This window comes from Mauremys mutica, chromosome 14 (genome assembly GCF_020497125.1).
Source record: "Mauremys mutica isolate MM-2020 ecotype Southern chromosome 14, ASM2049712v1, whole genome shotgun sequence".
Taxonomy (NCBI): Eukaryota; Metazoa; Chordata; order Testudines; family Geoemydidae; genus Mauremys; species Mauremys mutica.
In genome coordinates this window covers 21,927,192-21,945,670 of record NC_059085.1, presented here as the reverse complement: position 1 = coordinate 21,945,670, position 18,479 = coordinate 21,927,192, and the positions used below count along the sequence as shown (strand labels likewise).

Sequence of the window (18,479 nt, the reverse complement as noted above, 5' to 3'; positions counted from 1 at the left end):
TCATTTCTATGTGTCTCAAATTGGGCACTCAAAGTCACTAATCACTTTTTAAAATCTTGGCTACGTGACTCCTCTCTGCCCCACAGTGAGAGACCAGGCATAATCTAGCCCTTCATGTATATCATAATGTATTATGAGTACTGAAGTATGACAGTAGATTTTGAAAACTGAAAGAGTGATATCATCCCCTGTACTTCCAGGTACAGAGGGGACGAGAGGCACATGAGAAAAATACATGCAACATGTGGCCATAAAACATGTATGGGGAGTGGTGCCTAAGCAGCAGCATCCCACTGAACAGCCATCCTCCAAATGAACAACAGGACTGTGGCTGGGTGCTTCCACTGAGGGGCTTCAAGATGTGGCTTTAAGATGCAGTCTCCATAGTGTCTCCACTGCTGGAGATTATATAGCACAGGCTAAATCAACGCATTCCAGGATACCTTAGCTATGCCTTCCCCTGCCAACCTGACTTATTTCTGTGGCTTTGGTCCTGATTGTAGACCTATAGGTTGAGGGAAGAAGGTTATGGATGACTTGTGTCTCTGTAACATCATTTTGGGCAAACCAAGGGCTCTGGACTATATTGGCAGAAGACAATACAAGCAAAAGACTGAATTTAGCCCTTAGTATAGAAGGCAATAAATATTTGATAGTTTCTCAGTTTCCACTGGCTGTGCCTGCTCTATGAGATACTGGTTCCTGTAGTTCTCACCCTCCAGTAAACCTTTACAAAAGAATTTATAGTATTTTGCAACTGGAGTTCAACAACAGATGTACATAAGAACTACAATTGCTATAGGCTAAACCACAAAGGTAATAAAAATTCTTAAAGTAGTTCTTAAAAAACTAGCACATCAACTTACTGAAAGAGAATAACAAAAATAGTAGCTAGGACAACAACTGCAATTAGGAGGAACGGAAACACAATGGCTATTATGATTAGAACAGAGATCACCATAAAAAACTGCTGCAAAAAATTCTCTGCATGAAATGGAAGTCTCACATCCAGTTCATCTATATCCTTAGAAAAACGGTTCATTAGCCTGCCAGTGGGAGTTGTATCAAAGAAACTCATTGGACTCAGTAAGATCTGTGGATAAAGGGAAACAGCAGAATCAAATGACAGTCTTTGTCTTTCACAGTATTCAGAGTTTGTGTGATAAAATAGATACTAGTATAATCTTGGCTAAAATGTAAATAAGAGGAACAGCAAACAAATGTATTATAGCTTTTACAAGATCAAATAATATTTGTGAAGCAGCCTTTGAAAATAGAGTAAATATTTCCTAAGGGCTTATCTCCTGTTGTCATGATCATAACAGAATAAATGCACATGAGAATCTGAATGGTGAGGATCTACAGTATACTTAAAAAGGAATCATTAAAATAAGATATACTGCATAAGCCGTGATTCATCAAGGTGCTTAAACAGGTGTCTGACTCAAAGCAGGTGTTTGCAATATTGTGGTAGCCATGTTGGTCCCAGTATATGAGATAGAGAAGGTGGGTGAGGTAATATCTTTTATTGGACTAACTTCTGTCGGTGAGAGAGACAAGCTTTCAAGCCACACAGAGCTCTTTTTCAGGTCAGAAGTGCTCTGTGTAAGCTCTAAAGCTTGTCTCTTTCACCAAGAGAAGATGGTCCCATAAAAATATTACATCACTCACCTTGCCTCTCATAGCAGGTGAGTAGTTCCATTGAATTGGATAGGACTACTCGTATGCTTAGAATTGGGCCCTTACTTAAGTACCTTGCTGAATCAAGTCCTCACAAAATATAGGAACAAAGGACAGGTCACACCAGATTAGATGAATGAGGTAAAATTTTCAAAAGCACCTAGGTGATCTAGGAGTCAATAGGCTTTACAAAAGCACCAAAGCAGGTTAGGTGCCTAGATCGCAGGTGCTGACTTTCTGATTTCCCCAGGAGTGCCAGACCCCTGCTGCGCCCCAGGCACCGCCCCCACTCCACCCCTTCCTCCAAGTGCCCATCCCCGCCCTTCCTCTTCCTGCCACTGCTCCTCTCCCAGCTCTTCCCACCCCGCTCCTCCCCTGAGCATGCCTTGCCCTCACTCTGCTTCCTCCTGCCCCTGCTCCTCACCTCTAGCGCCTCCTGCCCGCTGTTGAACAGTTGATCAGCAGCGGGCGGAGGCACTGGTGGGGAGGGAGAGGAGCTGATTGACAGGGCCTGCCAGTGGGTGCTGAGCCCCACTATTTTTTTCCCATGAGTGCTCCATCCCTGGAGCAACCAGAGTCAGCGTCTATGGCCTAGATGCTTAGGCACTTTTGTAAAGCCCACTAGGTAACTATCTGCATCTTTAGACACCTAAATACCTTTGTAAAGCTGGCATCACTTCTGAAAATTGGATTTAGGTGCTTTTGAAAATGTTACCCTTTGGCCCTTAGACTCCAGTGCCTGGGGTGATTTTCAGTTGGATTTGAATTCCTGTTTTTTAGGCACTTTTGAACATTTTACCCATTGCCTTTTTTGTCTAGTAAAATGCCTTCAGCAGAGACCAATATCTGATGCTTCAGAGAAAGATGAAAATCTGTATGGTGTTTCTATCCAGTTGCACAGTGCTGTCACATGGTGATGTCGCAGTTTCCCTCAACAGCAATCATTTTAGGTCTAGGTTGCAAGAAGTAATAGTTTGCATTTACATAGAGTCTTTCATCTGAGAAGCTCTAAGCACTTTGTGAACATTAATTTAAAGTTTACAGAAACCATGTTCAGAAGGCAGACATTATAATTTAATAGCGAAACAGGCACAAAATGTTCATATGCACTGCTCAAGGTCACACAATGAGGCAGCAGCTGAACTGGGAACAGAACCAATGACCCCAGGCATCAATAGTAACTACTAAACCATACTCCATCCTTTTATAAGCTTATTATGGTAAATATCCCATAATAATTGTTAAAGCCATGTATTTTCCATACCTTATAAAATACATCATCATGTAACATTGAAGAAGCCTTTAACGTTGTCTTTGTGAAAACAAACCCTTTGATGATGCTTAGGACAATCATGGTCACCATGCTCATTCCATAAACTAACTGGTAAAAGTGCAGTCTGGGGTTATCCGAGATGCTTCCCATGTCACAAATGGGATATTCTGTTTCATTACTCAGGAGGCTGCAGTTTGTCTTTAAAGCAAATGTGTAAAATACAGTGATTTAAATTTGAAAGCTTTTACCGGTTAAATGATAAATGGATAGGGATAAAGGAAGATCAGACAGTTAAACTGTAGGGATACCCTCATCTACATCACTTTCCCTATGCCTGAGTCAGAGATGGGATGGCATAGTGCTATTATGTCACCTTCACACCACATTTGAACCCCCCCCAGTGAAATCCTCACAATGCTGTATATCCATTGATGTCATGCAGCCATAATGACTCAATCTCACCCAACATTACTACTTTTTACAAAGAAAAAGATTTTCCAGTTTGAAATCCTACAGATTTTTTGTAACAACAATTCTCTGGCTATGTTACACACACCCCCAGGGGCGGCTCTACGTTTTTGGCCGCCCAAGCAGTCATGCGCGGGAGGCGCCCCGGAGCCGCGGGAGCAGCGGACCTCCCGCGGGCATGACTGCGGAGGGTCCGTTGGTCGCACGGCTCGGCTGGACCTCCCGCGGCTGCGGACGGTTCGCGGGTCCGGCGGCTCCGCTTGAGCTGCCGCAGTCATGCCTGAGGGAGGTCTAGCCGAGCCGCGGGACGAGCGCCCCCTCCGCAGTCATGCCTGCGGCAGGTCCGGTCCTCCCGGGGCTCCGGTGGACCTCCCGCAGGCATGACTGCGGCAGGTCCGCCGGCCCAGCCTGCTGCCCCCCCCCCCGGCGGCAGGGAACGCCCCCTACATTTTGCCGCCCTAGGCACCAGCTTGTTTTGCTGGTGCCTAGAGCTGCCCCTGCACACCCCTTTACTAGCTTCCTCTTTTTTTATTGTATTTTTTTAAGTTTTATAAAATTCATTTTTATTAGACAGTTCCACTTTTGCCTACATCTCATCTCTCATTTCTTTTAACAACTTATCCCCCCATTCGAATTTGAATAGAAATTTATTTTTATCCCTATTAAATTCTTTAGGTCTTTTCTAGTTATCATGTATGTATGTCATTTCCCTCCACTAAATGGAATCAGAACTGTATTTCATAGGACCCTATAACTAACTGTTAAAGGAGAATCTCCTTCTGTGCATGTGGTGGGGTCTTGTGCTTTTGGAGAAGAATCTGCATTCTATGTTGTTGTTATTAAATTTTAAATTACTATGGTGTGGAGCTTAGTGACACCTGTGATGTTTCTAGGTCCCACACCCTTGTTACTCTAGTAATATGATTTGTTAAGTACCATGTGTATTTATGGTGCTATATAAAATGTAATAATTTTGCCTCCTGAAAGCTGTAGTTGGGTTTTAAAAGCTATACTTGTATATTTCAGCAGGCAGCCAGCCACTGAAATCTAGAAGTCAGAGTTCTTACTTAAACTCTTCAAAATAAGGTAATGGCATGTTGTTAAGAGCCAATAGTTTATAACCCTGACTTTATTTTTTCCAGTCCAGTACGTACATCTATGGAAATAGAAGTAGTATTGACAAAGCAGTTACCAGAGAGACAGTGATTCTTATTTTTCTGTGGAAATGTATATCAGATAAGGAAAAGTAAAGTCAAGATTTTAAAACACCACTGTACCTTTAAAAAATTACCTTTACCTTATTTTGTCAGCCTAACCCTTGTTTATAAAAAATAACTGCAGATATCAGGAGTCTTTTAGCTCCTTGCCTTTGAAATATCTTAAATATTGTAAATTTAAGAGGGTAAAAATTAATATCTATCTTTTCAGGGACACTGTCAGAGATATCCCTATTTAAAAAAAAAGCAAAATTTAACCTGTTAATAACACCTTAAATTATTAAGAACCAATTTTACTTTTCTCCATTAATTATATTCATATTTTGCATTTCCTTTAGCTTGAAGGATGAAAACAAATTGATCCTTTTTACTGGAAATTATGTTTCATGGTTTTGATGCATGAATACAAAGTTACTAATGATGCTTACTTCCTTTGTAGAGCATTTTGAGATCTACTGATGAAACATGCTCTATAAAAGCTAGGTATTATTATTTATTTATTTATTTGTTGTATTATAGTTTTGGGGTTATAAACACAGCATACCGGAACCTTATACTAAAGCTGTTTTCATTTACATTATTGTTAGGTTTTTCTCTCATCAAAAAACCCAAACACCTAAAGTTGAGTCACTGTCAGCTAGTTAATCCCCTTTTATTTAGTGATAGGGAACATGTTCATCTATGAAGCACTTTTGCAGTGCTACATAGGGGCAAGTTTTCACACTTGCCTAAACCTTACATAGCTGCAAAGACAAGTAGAAGGAAGAATTTTCTCCCCAACAGTCTTTTGAAACTGGGCTAGTAAAGTGGAGAGGCCATGCACTGGCCAGCTCTGGTAGTCAGCTGCCTGGCAAAGGGGGCAAGATGCTGGACCCCAGAAAGGGATGTTGCAAATTACTTCTCCCCAATCCTATGCAACTGGGTTGCCAGGGAGGCATTGTACCTCTACGATCTAGGACCTCTAGTGCCCTTCAGCTGGCAAGAAAGCACAATTTAGCTCTAAATTATTTTTATCTAATGATAATGGGAAATTTAGGTCTGATTTTGTTCCAGTAAAACATGTACAACAACAGAGCACTCAAACTATTACAAATCAGTACATGATTCATGTCCACTTATTTATATTCATTGTGAAAAAATGTGAAGCAATAAATCAGACATATGCACAGCTTTGAATTCCCAGCTCGTATATAATACAATATAATCAATTTGATTTTTACATGGCATACTTAATATGCATTATCTCAGAGCTCTTTACAGAGAGTTCATTCTATGCCAAAGAGGAAGGAAAAGGTTTTGAAGTGAAATTTAAGGTGAGTATGTGAGTCAGTGGGTTGGAGACAGATGGCAGAGAATCGTAGATACAGGACATACAACAGCATCAGAGAAAGATTAACTTCTGGAGGAGCCCAAAATTGTGAGGTGGAATGAATGGGATAGGAGGGGATTAGATAAATGTGAGGCTAAAGGGACAGTGTGGATTGAGTCCAGGGACAGTATTGCAAACCAGGAGGGCAATGTTGCATTGGAATGGGCAGGAGGCTGCTGAAAGTGGCAGGGATGATATGGTCCATTTACTTAGAGAGCGTGCACACAGCAAATGAAGTGGTGATTGTAATGCCAATAGGCATGCTTGTACTAGCTCTAATCGAACTACCCTGGGTAACAGTAGCGAAGATGTGGTGGCACAGGCTTCAGTGCAGGCATGCCAGCCCAGTAGAAGCCCACCAGGAACCCTGGGTACACACTTGGGTTGCTAGCCCATGTTGAAGCCTATGCTGCCCCATCTTCATTACTGTTGTTACCCAGGCTAGCTAAAGCGGCAATCACACCATTATTTGCTCAGAGAGAGAGAGAGAGAAATAGTCTCAGCAATATGAATCTGAACGAGCACTGTGTAAATGATGAGACACTGAACACTTTCAAGAGCAAGTTCAACAAAGTTCAGAGGAAGAGAGAGTGGCCCTCTGAAGTTTAGAGAGAAAGGATTTATGAAAACCATTTAAAAAGGAACTGCAATTGAGATGGGACGAAAATAAGACAAATAAGAATTTAATCTGAAGCAGGGTTTGAAGGAAGCCGTACAGCAACTGTCTTAATGCTACAGATGCTGGAGTGGAGCTTTATTATTCATATTAAATACTTCAAATCATAGAATCATAGAATCATAGAACTTAAGATCAGAAGGGACCATTATGATCATCTAGTCTGACCTCCCGCAAGATGCAGGCCACAAAAGCTGACCCACCCACTCCTGTAATAATTCTCTCCCTTGACTCAGCTGTTGAAGTCCCCAAATCCTCATTTAAAGACTTCAAGTAGCAGATAATCCTCCAGCAAGCGACCCCTGCCCCATGCTGCGGAGGAAGGCGAAAAACCTCCAGGGCCACTGCCAATCTACCCTGGAGGAAAATTCCTTCCTGACCCCAAATATGGCGATCAGCTGAACCCCGAGCATGTGGGCAAGACTCTCCAGCCAGACACTCAGGAAAAAGACTTTCAATATCCCAACATTGACCCTCGGTACTAATTACCAGTGGTCGCACGTTATTGACCTATTGACTAAATCATGTTATCCTATCAAACCATTCCCTCCATAAACTTATCAAGCTTAATCTTAAAGCCAGAGAGGTCCTTCGCCTCCACTGTTTCCCTCGGTAGGCTGTTCCAGAATTTCAAATATATGTGCAACTCTGTTTTTAAGGAGCAGAAATTTACAATTAAATTGTTACACTTACCCCTGAGCCCTGTTCTAGCCAGAAACTTAACCACCAATTGCTGAAGGTTGAGCAGCCAATCATCAAAATAAAGAGAAGTACAACAAAGGAAGACATTATGAAACCTGCAAATGGAACAAAAAACCAGACTAATAACTGATTGTGTAAGAATGGTTAAACATACTATACTCATGTACTCTGTTGTGTATCTTCTCATCAAAGACTTTATTGTTTAATCTGTATTTATTCTTCTCTTCCTACAGGTGCAGAACTGCCATTTACAAGAATGTGGGGACAAGGAGTAAAATCCTGAAGTAAAGGTCAAGGTAAAAACTGAATAGGGGCTTCTGAATTTAACCCATTAGCCCAGAGAAGGGGAACTGATATTAACTGTTTTTGGTATTTTCCAGAATGGTGGCTAAGGGCCAGATTCTGCAATCCTTGCTCATATTAAGTAGCTCTTATTCAAATGAGCAGCCTCACTGTACAAAATGTTATTGATTGTGAGTGTGGGTTTCAGAATCTGTTAGTAAATTAATGCTTGGGAAAACATTTGATGTACATAGTAAAATGTATGCATACTCACTGCACACACACACACCACATGATTCTTACTAAATGAACCAGCATTGAAATAGTGGGCAATACTCCCTGGCTATGGACCCAAAAGGGGTTATAAGGATTAATAATTCATATTTAAAATCTGGTAAATGGGTCTCACTCTCATTCATGTATGTTACTATGTGATCTGTGAACATAAGATTGTTTGCATATGCATATAAGGGCTTTGTGGTCAAATAGTTGTGTGTGCACTTTTAAAGGCACAGTAATTGTGCCCATGGCTAGCTATAGGCCCAGACAGTATATTTTATATCAGAGGGGTAAAATCTTAAGGGTAAAAATATGCATACATATTTACATAAACGCACTGCTGACTTCTCTATCTAATGAGCTGGACCAAAACCCAGATGTGAATTATTCCAAACTTGAAATCCCAATCTAGATCCAAATTTTGCTTTTCAGGCTCCACTCTGCCTAGAGTGTTTCACATTTTCTCTCTAATAAATGTCAGAATATCTTAAGTTATTACTCAGTTACTAACATATTTCTCTATAAAACCCAGTGATCTGCAATTCTAGGTTATAAATATATCAGGAGATTACAGTGCTTTGTTTCTTGAGAAATCCAACCATTTTATTGTGTTTGTCTAATTTGAATAAGTTTAAAGCAGGAAACTTTAATAGAGATCAAGAATGAGGCAATCTGAAACTGAAATTTTAAAGTTTAGATTTAGAGAAAAACATTGGAAAGGAATCCTAGCTTTAAAAATGGAAATATCAAAGAAAAAAATTCAGTATAAAGACATTTTTGCAGAATGTACCTCCAGATGCCTTAATATAAGCATGATAGGTTTTCCATGTCACTGAGCCTTCTTGTTTTTCCTCTTTTCTAACAAGTTGGTTTACAGGAGCTACCACACAAACAAAAAGCATACATTTGTGTAACAAAATTTTGACCCAATATCAAGGAATCCTGGGCATGTTAAACCAAAATAAAAGACTCTATATGCTAAAATACATATTTATAGCTTCATAAGAAACTCAGTGAAATGTATTCCTTCTTTTAAAGAATCCCCGCTGCCTCTGGATGCTGCCATATGGTAAATGCTCCCTCTAGTTTTATAATGGTTTTTGAATGACTAGAAAATCGTGATGAGAATTAAAATGTAAATGATATGGATTCGCTAAAAATGATCGATAGCACATAGGTTTGAATGCAAAACTCTATTGACATTCCTGTTCTTCTTCCTCATCCTTGACAGAGCAATATGCATGCTAAAGCAGAATAAGAAACCAAATTTTTCTGCTCCATCTAAGACGGTTATAAAACTATGTATATCACTACACTGCTAATGTATAGAATTTGATGTGAAGGGAGAGGTTTTATAGCTAAAAAGTAATTTGCTGTCTATATTAGTCCTTTACATTATAACATCCCTGTAACTTTGATTTAGCTTTGAAAGTGTCTTTTGTTTGTCCTACCCCCATTATGTTTCCTTGAAAGGATTTTAAGAGCAGAAATACAACAGTTATTGAAATAACAGTTCCAGCCACTTTGGGCGATACTAATGAGAAATTTCTGTTCAGCATAATACTATGACCTTTGGTTCTACTGAAGGCTCTGGCTGGCAGCTTAGCCAAGGTAATTTTAACTTCTTCATATTGGTGAGAGATGTGCTTATAAGTGACAGTGTCAGCTATGCAAATGAAGGAACAGTGTCAGTGCTTACAAGTTTACATCTTTCAGGACAGATAACAAAATGGGCTGTGTCTTATCTTCTCTGTCTCCTCCCTGTACTTTTTTGGCCATAACCCCACTCTTCCACAAGTTACATTTTATAAATTTCAAAGTTGCTCGTATTCCTCCAACCAAGTTGAAAAAACGTCTCTCAGGTTGCGTCACCCCACCAACATGGAAGGTGGAGGTAGGACTCTCTTACTGGGAGTCTCATTAGAAACCCGCCCCCCACACACACACCCCAGACTGTCCAGCACTGCCTCAGTTGGACAGAGTGGAGGCACAGTGGCAGAGCAAATGTGGGGATGCTTGCACTGCAACTGTCTGTGTTATGCTTGTTCCCAGGGCTGGCTCCAGCATTTTTACCACCCCAAGCGGCGGGGGGAAAAAAAAAGCCGCGATCGGCAGCACTTCGGCGGGAGCTCTACTGCCACCACTTCATCCTTCGGCGGCAATTCGGCGGCAGGTCCTTCCCTCCGAGAGGGACAGAGGGACTTACCGCTGAGGAGCCGGACGTGCCAGTCCAAGCACCTGCTTGCTGTGCTGGTGCCTGGAGCCAGCCCTGCTTCCTTCCAAAAGGAAGACATCAGCTTACAGTATTCTCAGTGTGGCATTTTCCACAAATATTAAATTAATCTAAAACTGTTACAAAAAGTGAGGCGGCAATGATGATTGTTCTGCCTCTCTGCCCATCACGTCAGGAAAGGCAATTTTATTATTATTTTAGAATAATTATTTGTTTTGCAGTAATGCACCAACATCCCATTTTGCTGTACAAACAGAGCAAAAAGACAATGCCATCCCTAAAAGAGCAACTAATCAGTGCAGGCAAGAGGATCTGAGGAACAGAAACTAGTTGATGGACACAGCATATTTTGAATGCAGCAGTCTCTTTCAAATCAGAAATCTATATTAATATACAATTAAATTCATTTTTTTTAAAAACAACAATTTGGAAAGATGCACAAGTGAATCTTCATAGCATACCTGTGTTATTTTCCCTTTGTGGGTCTCTCTCAGGTTCCTTTATGATGATTTCTTCATCAGACATAACAAAAGCTATGTGTATGAAAGAACAGTTAGTCTTTTTTAAACAACAGAGTATAGGCAATTCTGATTATTGTCCTAAAATACATTACCAGGATTTTCAACTCCTCCATAAGAGCTTCCTGAGGAATCACTCATATCCTGAGTTTTGCTCGTTGGTTCTTTCATTGATCCAGTCAAAATAATTTCTGGGTCCTGTAAAATAAGAAAAATTTACTTGTGAGATCTGAAACCCTATTTTCAATATTCTAAGGCATGTAAAAGCAGAATATGTTTAAGAGTAAGGGCTAACTGTTACCTTTGCTTGCTCCATATAGAGGTTTTGAATTAGCTGAGCATAGCGTCCTTTTTCTTTCATTAAATCTTTGTGAGTTCCCCTTTCATATATTTCTCCATCTTCTAATAAAATGACTTCATCACAGAATTCTAAATACTACAGATTTTTAAGAATGGACCATTAATTCCATAAATATTGTAACTGCATTGGAAATAAATGCATGCACATAGTGTCTTCTAAGTGAATGGTGGTAATTAACAGGTTTCATTTCACAGTTGGGAAAACTTCAGCAATTCTATGTTTATTTACTACATTCATGCAGGTGTCTATGCCTCCGTCTGTACTCCACAATTAATTGTGTAAAGGAATTATTTTAAAATTGCTTTCCAATAGGATCAATTTTGTTTAAAAAATTCAGCCTAAATTACCAAAATAGCTTGTTTGTGCTCCACTGAAGTTGATGCTCTTCCCTTTAATTTAGCCAACAGAATGGATTCATTCCTTAGCTGTGCTTATTAATGGTGAGGGCCACCGAGAGGAAGAACTGTGAAAAGGGCACTTTCTATAACCCTGGGGCTGGTTCTGTGCTGGACCCTGTGTAGTTTAGTGGAGCCTTAAGGGCTAGCTATGATTCCCAGGATCTTATATATCAATTGGAGATAGTCAGAACACAGTGGCACTTTGGTCACACACCCTTCTTGGCATGACCTCAACATGTCCCCTCTGTAAGTTCCTGAAGAGAGGTAGCATAACAACTGGCTATGGTGGCTCTACACCATCCAAGAATTTCTCCTTGTCAGAGGGTTTCCAAGCTGAGTGCTTATGTTTTCTTTCCAACCTCTTTAGGCCAACTGAATGGCAGTGCAGAGCAGGGGCCAGGGCAGGCCTGATGCACTTCATTTACTAATTGGATTTCTATTTATTCTGTCTCTGACAAATCTGAACCAAATCTCCCCAAGTTATTAGTGTCACCGTTCTGCACATAAAGGGCAAATCCTGCCTTCACTGGTACAGGTACAGCAGCAAAACTGGTGTGGCTGCTGCACTAGAGGCACGGGGGGATGTTCAAACTGCAGAGGGATGCACCATGCCTCTGCAAGTTCTCTTCACCGTACTGGCTTCATGGAGTGGCTCTGGCTCCACTGTAATTTCATTGCCTTGATGAGAGTATTCTTCTTCCCCTCCTTGGGTGCTGGGGATTAGTTTTGCCCCATGAGTCTCTTAGAAAATTAACATCTTTCAGGACAGATAACAAAATGGGCTGTGTCTTATCTTCTCTGTCTCCTCCCTGTACTTTTTTGGCCATAACCCCACTCTTCCACAAGTTACATTTTATAAATTTCAAAGTTGCTCGTATTCTAAGAGACTCATGGGGCAAAACTAATCCCCAGCACCCAAGGAGGGGAAGAAGAATACTCTCATCAAGGCAATGAAATTACAGTGGAGCCAGAGCCACTCCATGAAGCCAGTACGGTGAAGAGAACTTGCAGAGGCATGGTGCATCCCTCTGCAGTTTGAACATCCCCCCGTGCCTCTAGTGCAGCAGCCACACCAGTTTTGCTGCTGTACCTGTACCAGTGAAGGCAGGATTTGCCCTTTATGTGCAGAACGGTGACACTAATAACTTGGGGAGATTTGGTTCAGATTTGTCAGAGACAGAATAAATAGAAATCCAATTAGTAAATGAAGTGCATCAGGCCTGCCCTGGCCCCTGCTCTGCACTGCCATTCAGTTGGCCTAAAGAGGTTGGAAAGAAAACATAAGCACTCAGCTTGGAAACCCTCTGACAAGGAGAAATTCTTGCATGGTGTAGAGCCACCATAGCCAGTTGTTATGCTACCTCTCTTCAGGAATTGATGTTTGGCGAAGAATTTTTTTTTCCTGCAGAAAATACATTCTGCCTAAGAAGTGCTGCAGTTCTGCCTTTCACCCAACAGAGGCCACTGTCGCACCAGAACAGCCAAATAGAATTTTTAATTTTTTGGTGCAGAATCTCCCCACCTCCCCTTCCCTCTGTGAGAGCATTCCAGATTGTATAAGCAAGTCCTTGCTCCAGCCACCCTCAGTTGATTTCAAGGAGGCAATAGTACAGTTTTTCTCAGCTCCAGATAAGTGCAACGTATAAGTTCAATTCTTGAAGCACACTCATACCACTGACTCCTGGAAGTATGCACTGGTGCATTTTCACCATCACCACATAGTTTTTTTCTTTAGGAAATAATATAGGAAGATAAGAACACAGGCCCTGGTTCTAATGGGGACTTCAATCACCCTGACATCTGCTGGGAGAGCAATACTGCAGTGCACAGACAATCCAGGAAGTTTTTGGAGAGTGTTGGGGACAACTTCCTGGTGCAACTACTGGAGGAACCAACCAGGGGCCGTTCTCCTCTTGACCTGCTGCTTACAAACATGGTAGAATTGGTAAAGGAAGTAGCAGTGGGTGGCAACCTGAGCAGCAGTGACCATGAGAGGTTGAGTTCAGGATCCTGACAAAAGGAAGAAAGGAGAGTAGCAAAATACAGACCCTTGACTTCAGAAAAGCAGACTTTGACTCTCTTAGGGAACTGATGGACAGGATCCCCTGGGAGGCTAATATGAGGGGGAAAGGAGTCCAGGAAAGCTGGCTGTATTTTAAAGAAGCCTTATTGAGGGCGCAGGAACAAACCATCCCAATGTCCAGAAAGAATAGCAAATATGGCAGGCGACCAGCTTGGCTTAACAGTGAAATCTTTGTTGAGCTTAATCACAAAGAGGAAGCTTACAAGAAGTGGAAACTTGGATAGATGACTAGAAAGGAGTATAAATATATTGCTTGAGTATGCAGGGATATAATCAGGAAGGCCAAAACACAACTGGAGTTGCAGCTAGCAAGGGATGTGAAGGGTAACAAGAAGGGTTTCTACAGGTATGTTAGCAACAAGAAAAAAGGTCAGGGAAAGTGTAGGACCCTTAATGAATGGGGGAGGCAACCTAGTTACAGATGATGTGGAAAAAGATGAAGCACTCAATGTTTTTTTTGCCTCGGTCTTCACAGACAGGGTCAGCTCCAACACTGTTATCCCGGTATGGGGAGGAGGTGAGCAGCCCTCAGTGGTGAAAGAACAGGTTAAGGACTATTTAGAAAAGCTGGACATGCACAAGTTCATGTGTCCAGATCTAATGCATCCAAGGGTGCTGAGGGAATTGGCTGATGTGATTGCAAAGCCATTGACCATTATCTTTGAAAACTTGTGGCAATCGGGGGACGTCCCGGATGATTGGAAAAAGGCAAAGTATGGATTGGATGAATGGACTATAGGGTGGATAGAAAGATGGCTGGATTGTTGGGCTCAATAGGTAGTGATCAATGGCTCACTGTCTAGTTGGCAGCCAGTATCATGCGGCGTGCCCCAGGGGTCGGTCCTGGGGCTGGTTTTGTTCAACATCTTTATTAATGATCTGGATGATGGGATGGATTGCACCCTCAGCAAGTTTGCAGATGACATGAGGCTGGGGGGAGAGGTAGATATGCTGGAGGGTAGGGATAGGGTCCAGAGTGATTGAGACAAATTGGAGGATTGGGCCAAAAGAAATCTGATGAGGTTCAACAAGAACAAGTGCAGTTAGGATGGAAGAATCCCATGCACCGCTACAGGCTGGGGACCGACTGGTTAAGCAGCAGTTCTGCAGAAAAGGACCTGGGGATTACAGTGGATGAGAAGATGGATATGAGTCAGCAGTGTGCCCTTGTTGCCAAGAAGGCTAACGGCATATTGGGTTGCATTAGTAGGAGCATTGCCAGCAGATTGAGGGAAGTGACTGTTGCCCTCTATTTGGCACTGGTGAGGCCACGTCTAGAGTATTGCATCCAGTTTTGGGGGCCCACTACAGAAAGGATGTGGACAAATTGGAGAGAGTCCAGTGGAGGGCAACGAAAATGATCTGGGGGTTGGGACACAAAACTTAAGAGGAGAGGTTGAGGGAACTGGGCTTGTTTAGTCTGTAGGAGAGAAGAATGATGGGGGGATTTGATAGCTGCTTTCAACTACCTGAAGGGGGTCCCAAAGAGGATGGAGCTCAACTGTTCTCAGTGATAGCAGATGACAGAACAAGGAGCAATGGTCTCAAGTTGCGGTGGGGGAGGTCTAGGTTGGATATTAGGGAAAACTGTTTCAGTAGGAGGGTGGTGAAGCACTGGAATGGGTTACCTAGGGAGATGGTGGAATCTCCATCCTTAGAGGTTTTTAAGGCCCGGCTTGACAAAGCCCTGGCTGGGATGATTTAGTTGGTGTTGGTCTTGTGTTGAGCAGGGGGTTGGACTGGATGACCTCCTGAGGTCTCTTCTAACCCTAATCTTCTATGATTCTATAAGTGAGGCCAGCTATATTAATGTATTATGAAGGATGTCTGCTAAAATAAAAAGTTTTTTAAAAAATCAAGCAAAGCAAAGACTTCTACAGCAATGTCAAATCAGCTAAGGTATACATATGTAGGTTTTTCTCTTCTTGTTTTTCTACATTTCTATTTATGTTGCATTAATTTAAATTTTGGCATTTACTACATGCTACGCTAATGTCTTCCATTAGTGTAGGACATTCTCCTCCAGCTTTTGCTTCAAGGCAGTGTAAAATGTTGCTTCTGTGCCACCTGCTGGTACAGTGCTTTTATATTACTAGCAACAACAACAACAACAAAAGTGAAAAATGAAATGGGTGTATTAGATCAAACAAAAAAACAACTCCTAAGACATATTTTCCATTAGGAAGCTATGAGAAATGCATTCCAGTATAAAGACGCTAATGCTGAACAAGGACATCTGTGCTTTAATTAAGATTTATTGAAAATTATGACTTTCAGAAGGGAGACATTTCCCTACTTTGTTAATGGAAGGAGGAGGGGCTTGAAGCACAGTACTTTAGACTGCAGAGAGATGTCTGCTCAAACACAAGCCTTTGTGGTAAGCCTGGAGGTGGAGCTGGGAAGGAAAAGTTTTTCCTGCCCTGCAAAAAACAATTCAAGATTTCAAATGCTTATTCTTTTCTGCGTTGGGACAAACCCAAGAGCTTTTGAAGTTTTGTGTCTGTTCCCAGAACACCGACTAGCAAGGGCTCTCAGTGAGGACATGGGAGATTCAGGTTCAAGTCTCTGGCCTGAATCAGACAGAGCAGGGACTTGCACCTGTGTTGCCCACATCCTAGGAGGATGCCCTAACCACCAGGTTATTGGGTATGCTTGAGCGCATGGCTCTAGTAGGGTGGCCTGCCCCTTAAGGGCCAAAAGGCCTGCGAGTAGTCAGCCCTGTTTAGGATGACAATATTTTCCGAAAGGGAAAACAGGACACTGGGCCAACCTGAGACCTCCCGCCCCACCCCTACCTGCCTGCTGCCGATAGGGCCGACCTGAGGCCTCTCTTTCTCTCCCATGTGTGGGGCAGGCCTGAGCCCCACTGCCGTCTGCCTACATGCAGAGCTGGCCTGAACTCCCGTGCCTGTGTCCTCTGCCCGAGCCCCCTCTACCCCGCTTGGCCTGAGGCCCCTTTCTACCCACTGCATGAGAGGCTAGCCAAAGATCCCCTGCCACCTGCCCATGGAGAGCCTCTCTCCCGAGCCGTCCCTCTCGTGCAGGGCTGGTGTTGCCACTCATCCCCCTTCCCACCCACGCATTCCTCAGTTGGCAAGAGCAAATGCGACAAATACACAGTTTTGCCAAAATAAAGTTGGGACAGCCAGGACAGGGCTTAAAAAAGGGACTGCCCCAGCCAAAACAGGATGTATGGTCACCTTAGTCCTGTTCAGCCAGACTGAGGGAGCTAGATTAATTGGGGTCAAGTGATAGCAGGAAACAGCTCGGCCTCTTAAAAGGACTAAGAAAGCTCAGTTGGGGGAGTAATCACAGGGAGCAAGTTGGGTTCCTGTCAGGAGCGACTCTATGGTTTTTGCCGCCCCAAGCACGGAAAACAGTACAACAAAGAAATGCAAGGCCTGATTGCCTGAATGAAACGACATCATAAGAAGTGTTCCTTCTCAGGAAGAAGCTGCGTTGAAGATGATGAAAGGAACATGTCTGAACATGCGGGATCTTCAGGTTGGTAAACTTTTTTATTTCATACTTCTTTCCTAAGGACTGCCTGTCTTCCTTCTGAACTATTCTTGAATTCTCATGTTTGAGCAAAAAATATAGTTGTTACTCTATGATACTGTAATTTTAGATGCAGTGTGATAAAAAATAAATAGCTGAAATAGGCAGATCTTCCTTTTACAATTTCACCTTTAAAGTAGTACTGAGTGTCAGTGAGTAATACTAAATGTAATGAGTAATACTAAATGAGCAGTATGGTAATCATAATTGCATTGGCTTATTTTGTTTAGGAGAATCCATCCTCAACATACAGGATTCTGAAGACTATCCACCTTCATGATCACCATCATTTTCTATAGTTTCAGAGTTATCTGCCAGTGTAAGTGTTTCAGTCACATCATGTATATCACATACCCACAGTATATCACCTGTAGCAAAAAGAACAAAAAATCTCCATCATCCAGAAACAACCATAGCTAAGTTTGTGATAAGAACCAGCAGATTACAAAAAGAGGTAATTGATGAAAAAATTGCCTGGTTTGTTTATGCAACAAACTCTCCTCTCTGTATGATTGAGAACTCACACTTCATTAACATGGTTCAGTCATTAAGACCAGGATACAGTCCACCCAACAGAGCAGATGTCGCAGGCAAATTGCTGAATAAAGTGTACAAAAGAGAAATAGAGCAGTGTGCAAAAGGTGTAGAGGGTGAAATTGTTAACCTGAGTCTTGATGGGTGGAGCAATGTCCACAATGATCCTGTTGTATGTGTGTGTCTGACAACAGAAGAAGGGAACGTCTTCCTTACAGAAACAATTGATACATCAGAAAATGCACACACAGCAGAATACTTACAAGAAGAAGCAGTAAAAGCTATAACAAACTGTGAAAAAAAATTCAAATGTCTAGTACGCAGCTTGGTTACAGACAATGCTGCAAATGTATCCAAGATGAGAAGAAATTTAGAAGAGCATGAAGAGAGTCCCAAGCTAATAACATACGGTTGCAGTGCTCATTTGATGCACCTCCTAGCCAAAGACTTCAGTGTTCCAGAAATAAAGGCTAATGTTGTTGAAATTGCAAAATACTTCCGTAACAACCACTTTGCAGCAGCTGCTCTGAAAAAAGTGGGAGGAATCAAGCTAACTCCCACAAGACGTGCGATGGAACTCAGTAGTGGACTATTTTGAGCACTATATCAAGAACTGACCCAATCTGATGACAGTTTGTGAACAAAATCGTGAAAAAATAGATGGCACTGTCTTAGCCAAAGTTCTCAACATTGGGCTTAAGAGACATGCTGAACACATGCTGAGTATCCTGAAGCCTATTTCTGTAGTCTTGAACAAAATGCAGGGAAATAGCTGTTTTATTGCTGACGCTGTTGAAATTTGGAAGGAACTGAGTGAGATCTTAAAAAGAGAAATATGCAAAGACAGA

At 42.0% G+C, this 18,479-nt stretch overlaps 1 protein-coding gene across 10 annotated transcripts in view; it reads right to left on the bottom strand.

Annotated features, from left to right (window-relative positions):
- The window catches only part of ABCC12 (ATP binding cassette subfamily C member 12), a 97,717-nt gene that overhangs the window by 20,394 nt on the left and 58,844 nt on the right, over positions 1-18,479 (bottom strand). For 7 of the 10 annotated variants that reach the window (XM_044987593.1, XM_044987600.1, XM_044987599.1 and 4 more), the window contains 7 exons: positions 10,999-11,133; positions 10,793-10,895; positions 10,641-10,712; positions 8,737-8,826; positions 7,377-7,480; positions 2,945-3,151; positions 867-1,093 (listed from right to left, as the gene is read on the bottom strand). In XM_044987593.1, the coding sequence (XP_044843528.1) occupies positions 867-1,093; positions 2,945-3,151; positions 7,377-7,480; positions 8,737-8,826; positions 10,641-10,712; positions 10,793-10,895; positions 10,999-11,133 (938 nt within the window). The remainder of the gene's footprint in view (positions 1-866; positions 1,094-2,944; positions 3,152-7,376; positions 7,481-8,736; positions 8,827-10,640; positions 10,713-10,792; positions 10,896-10,998; positions 11,134-18,479) is intronic. The other 3 variants (XM_044987595.1, XM_044987601.1, XM_044987594.1) reach the window with 2 other exon arrangements.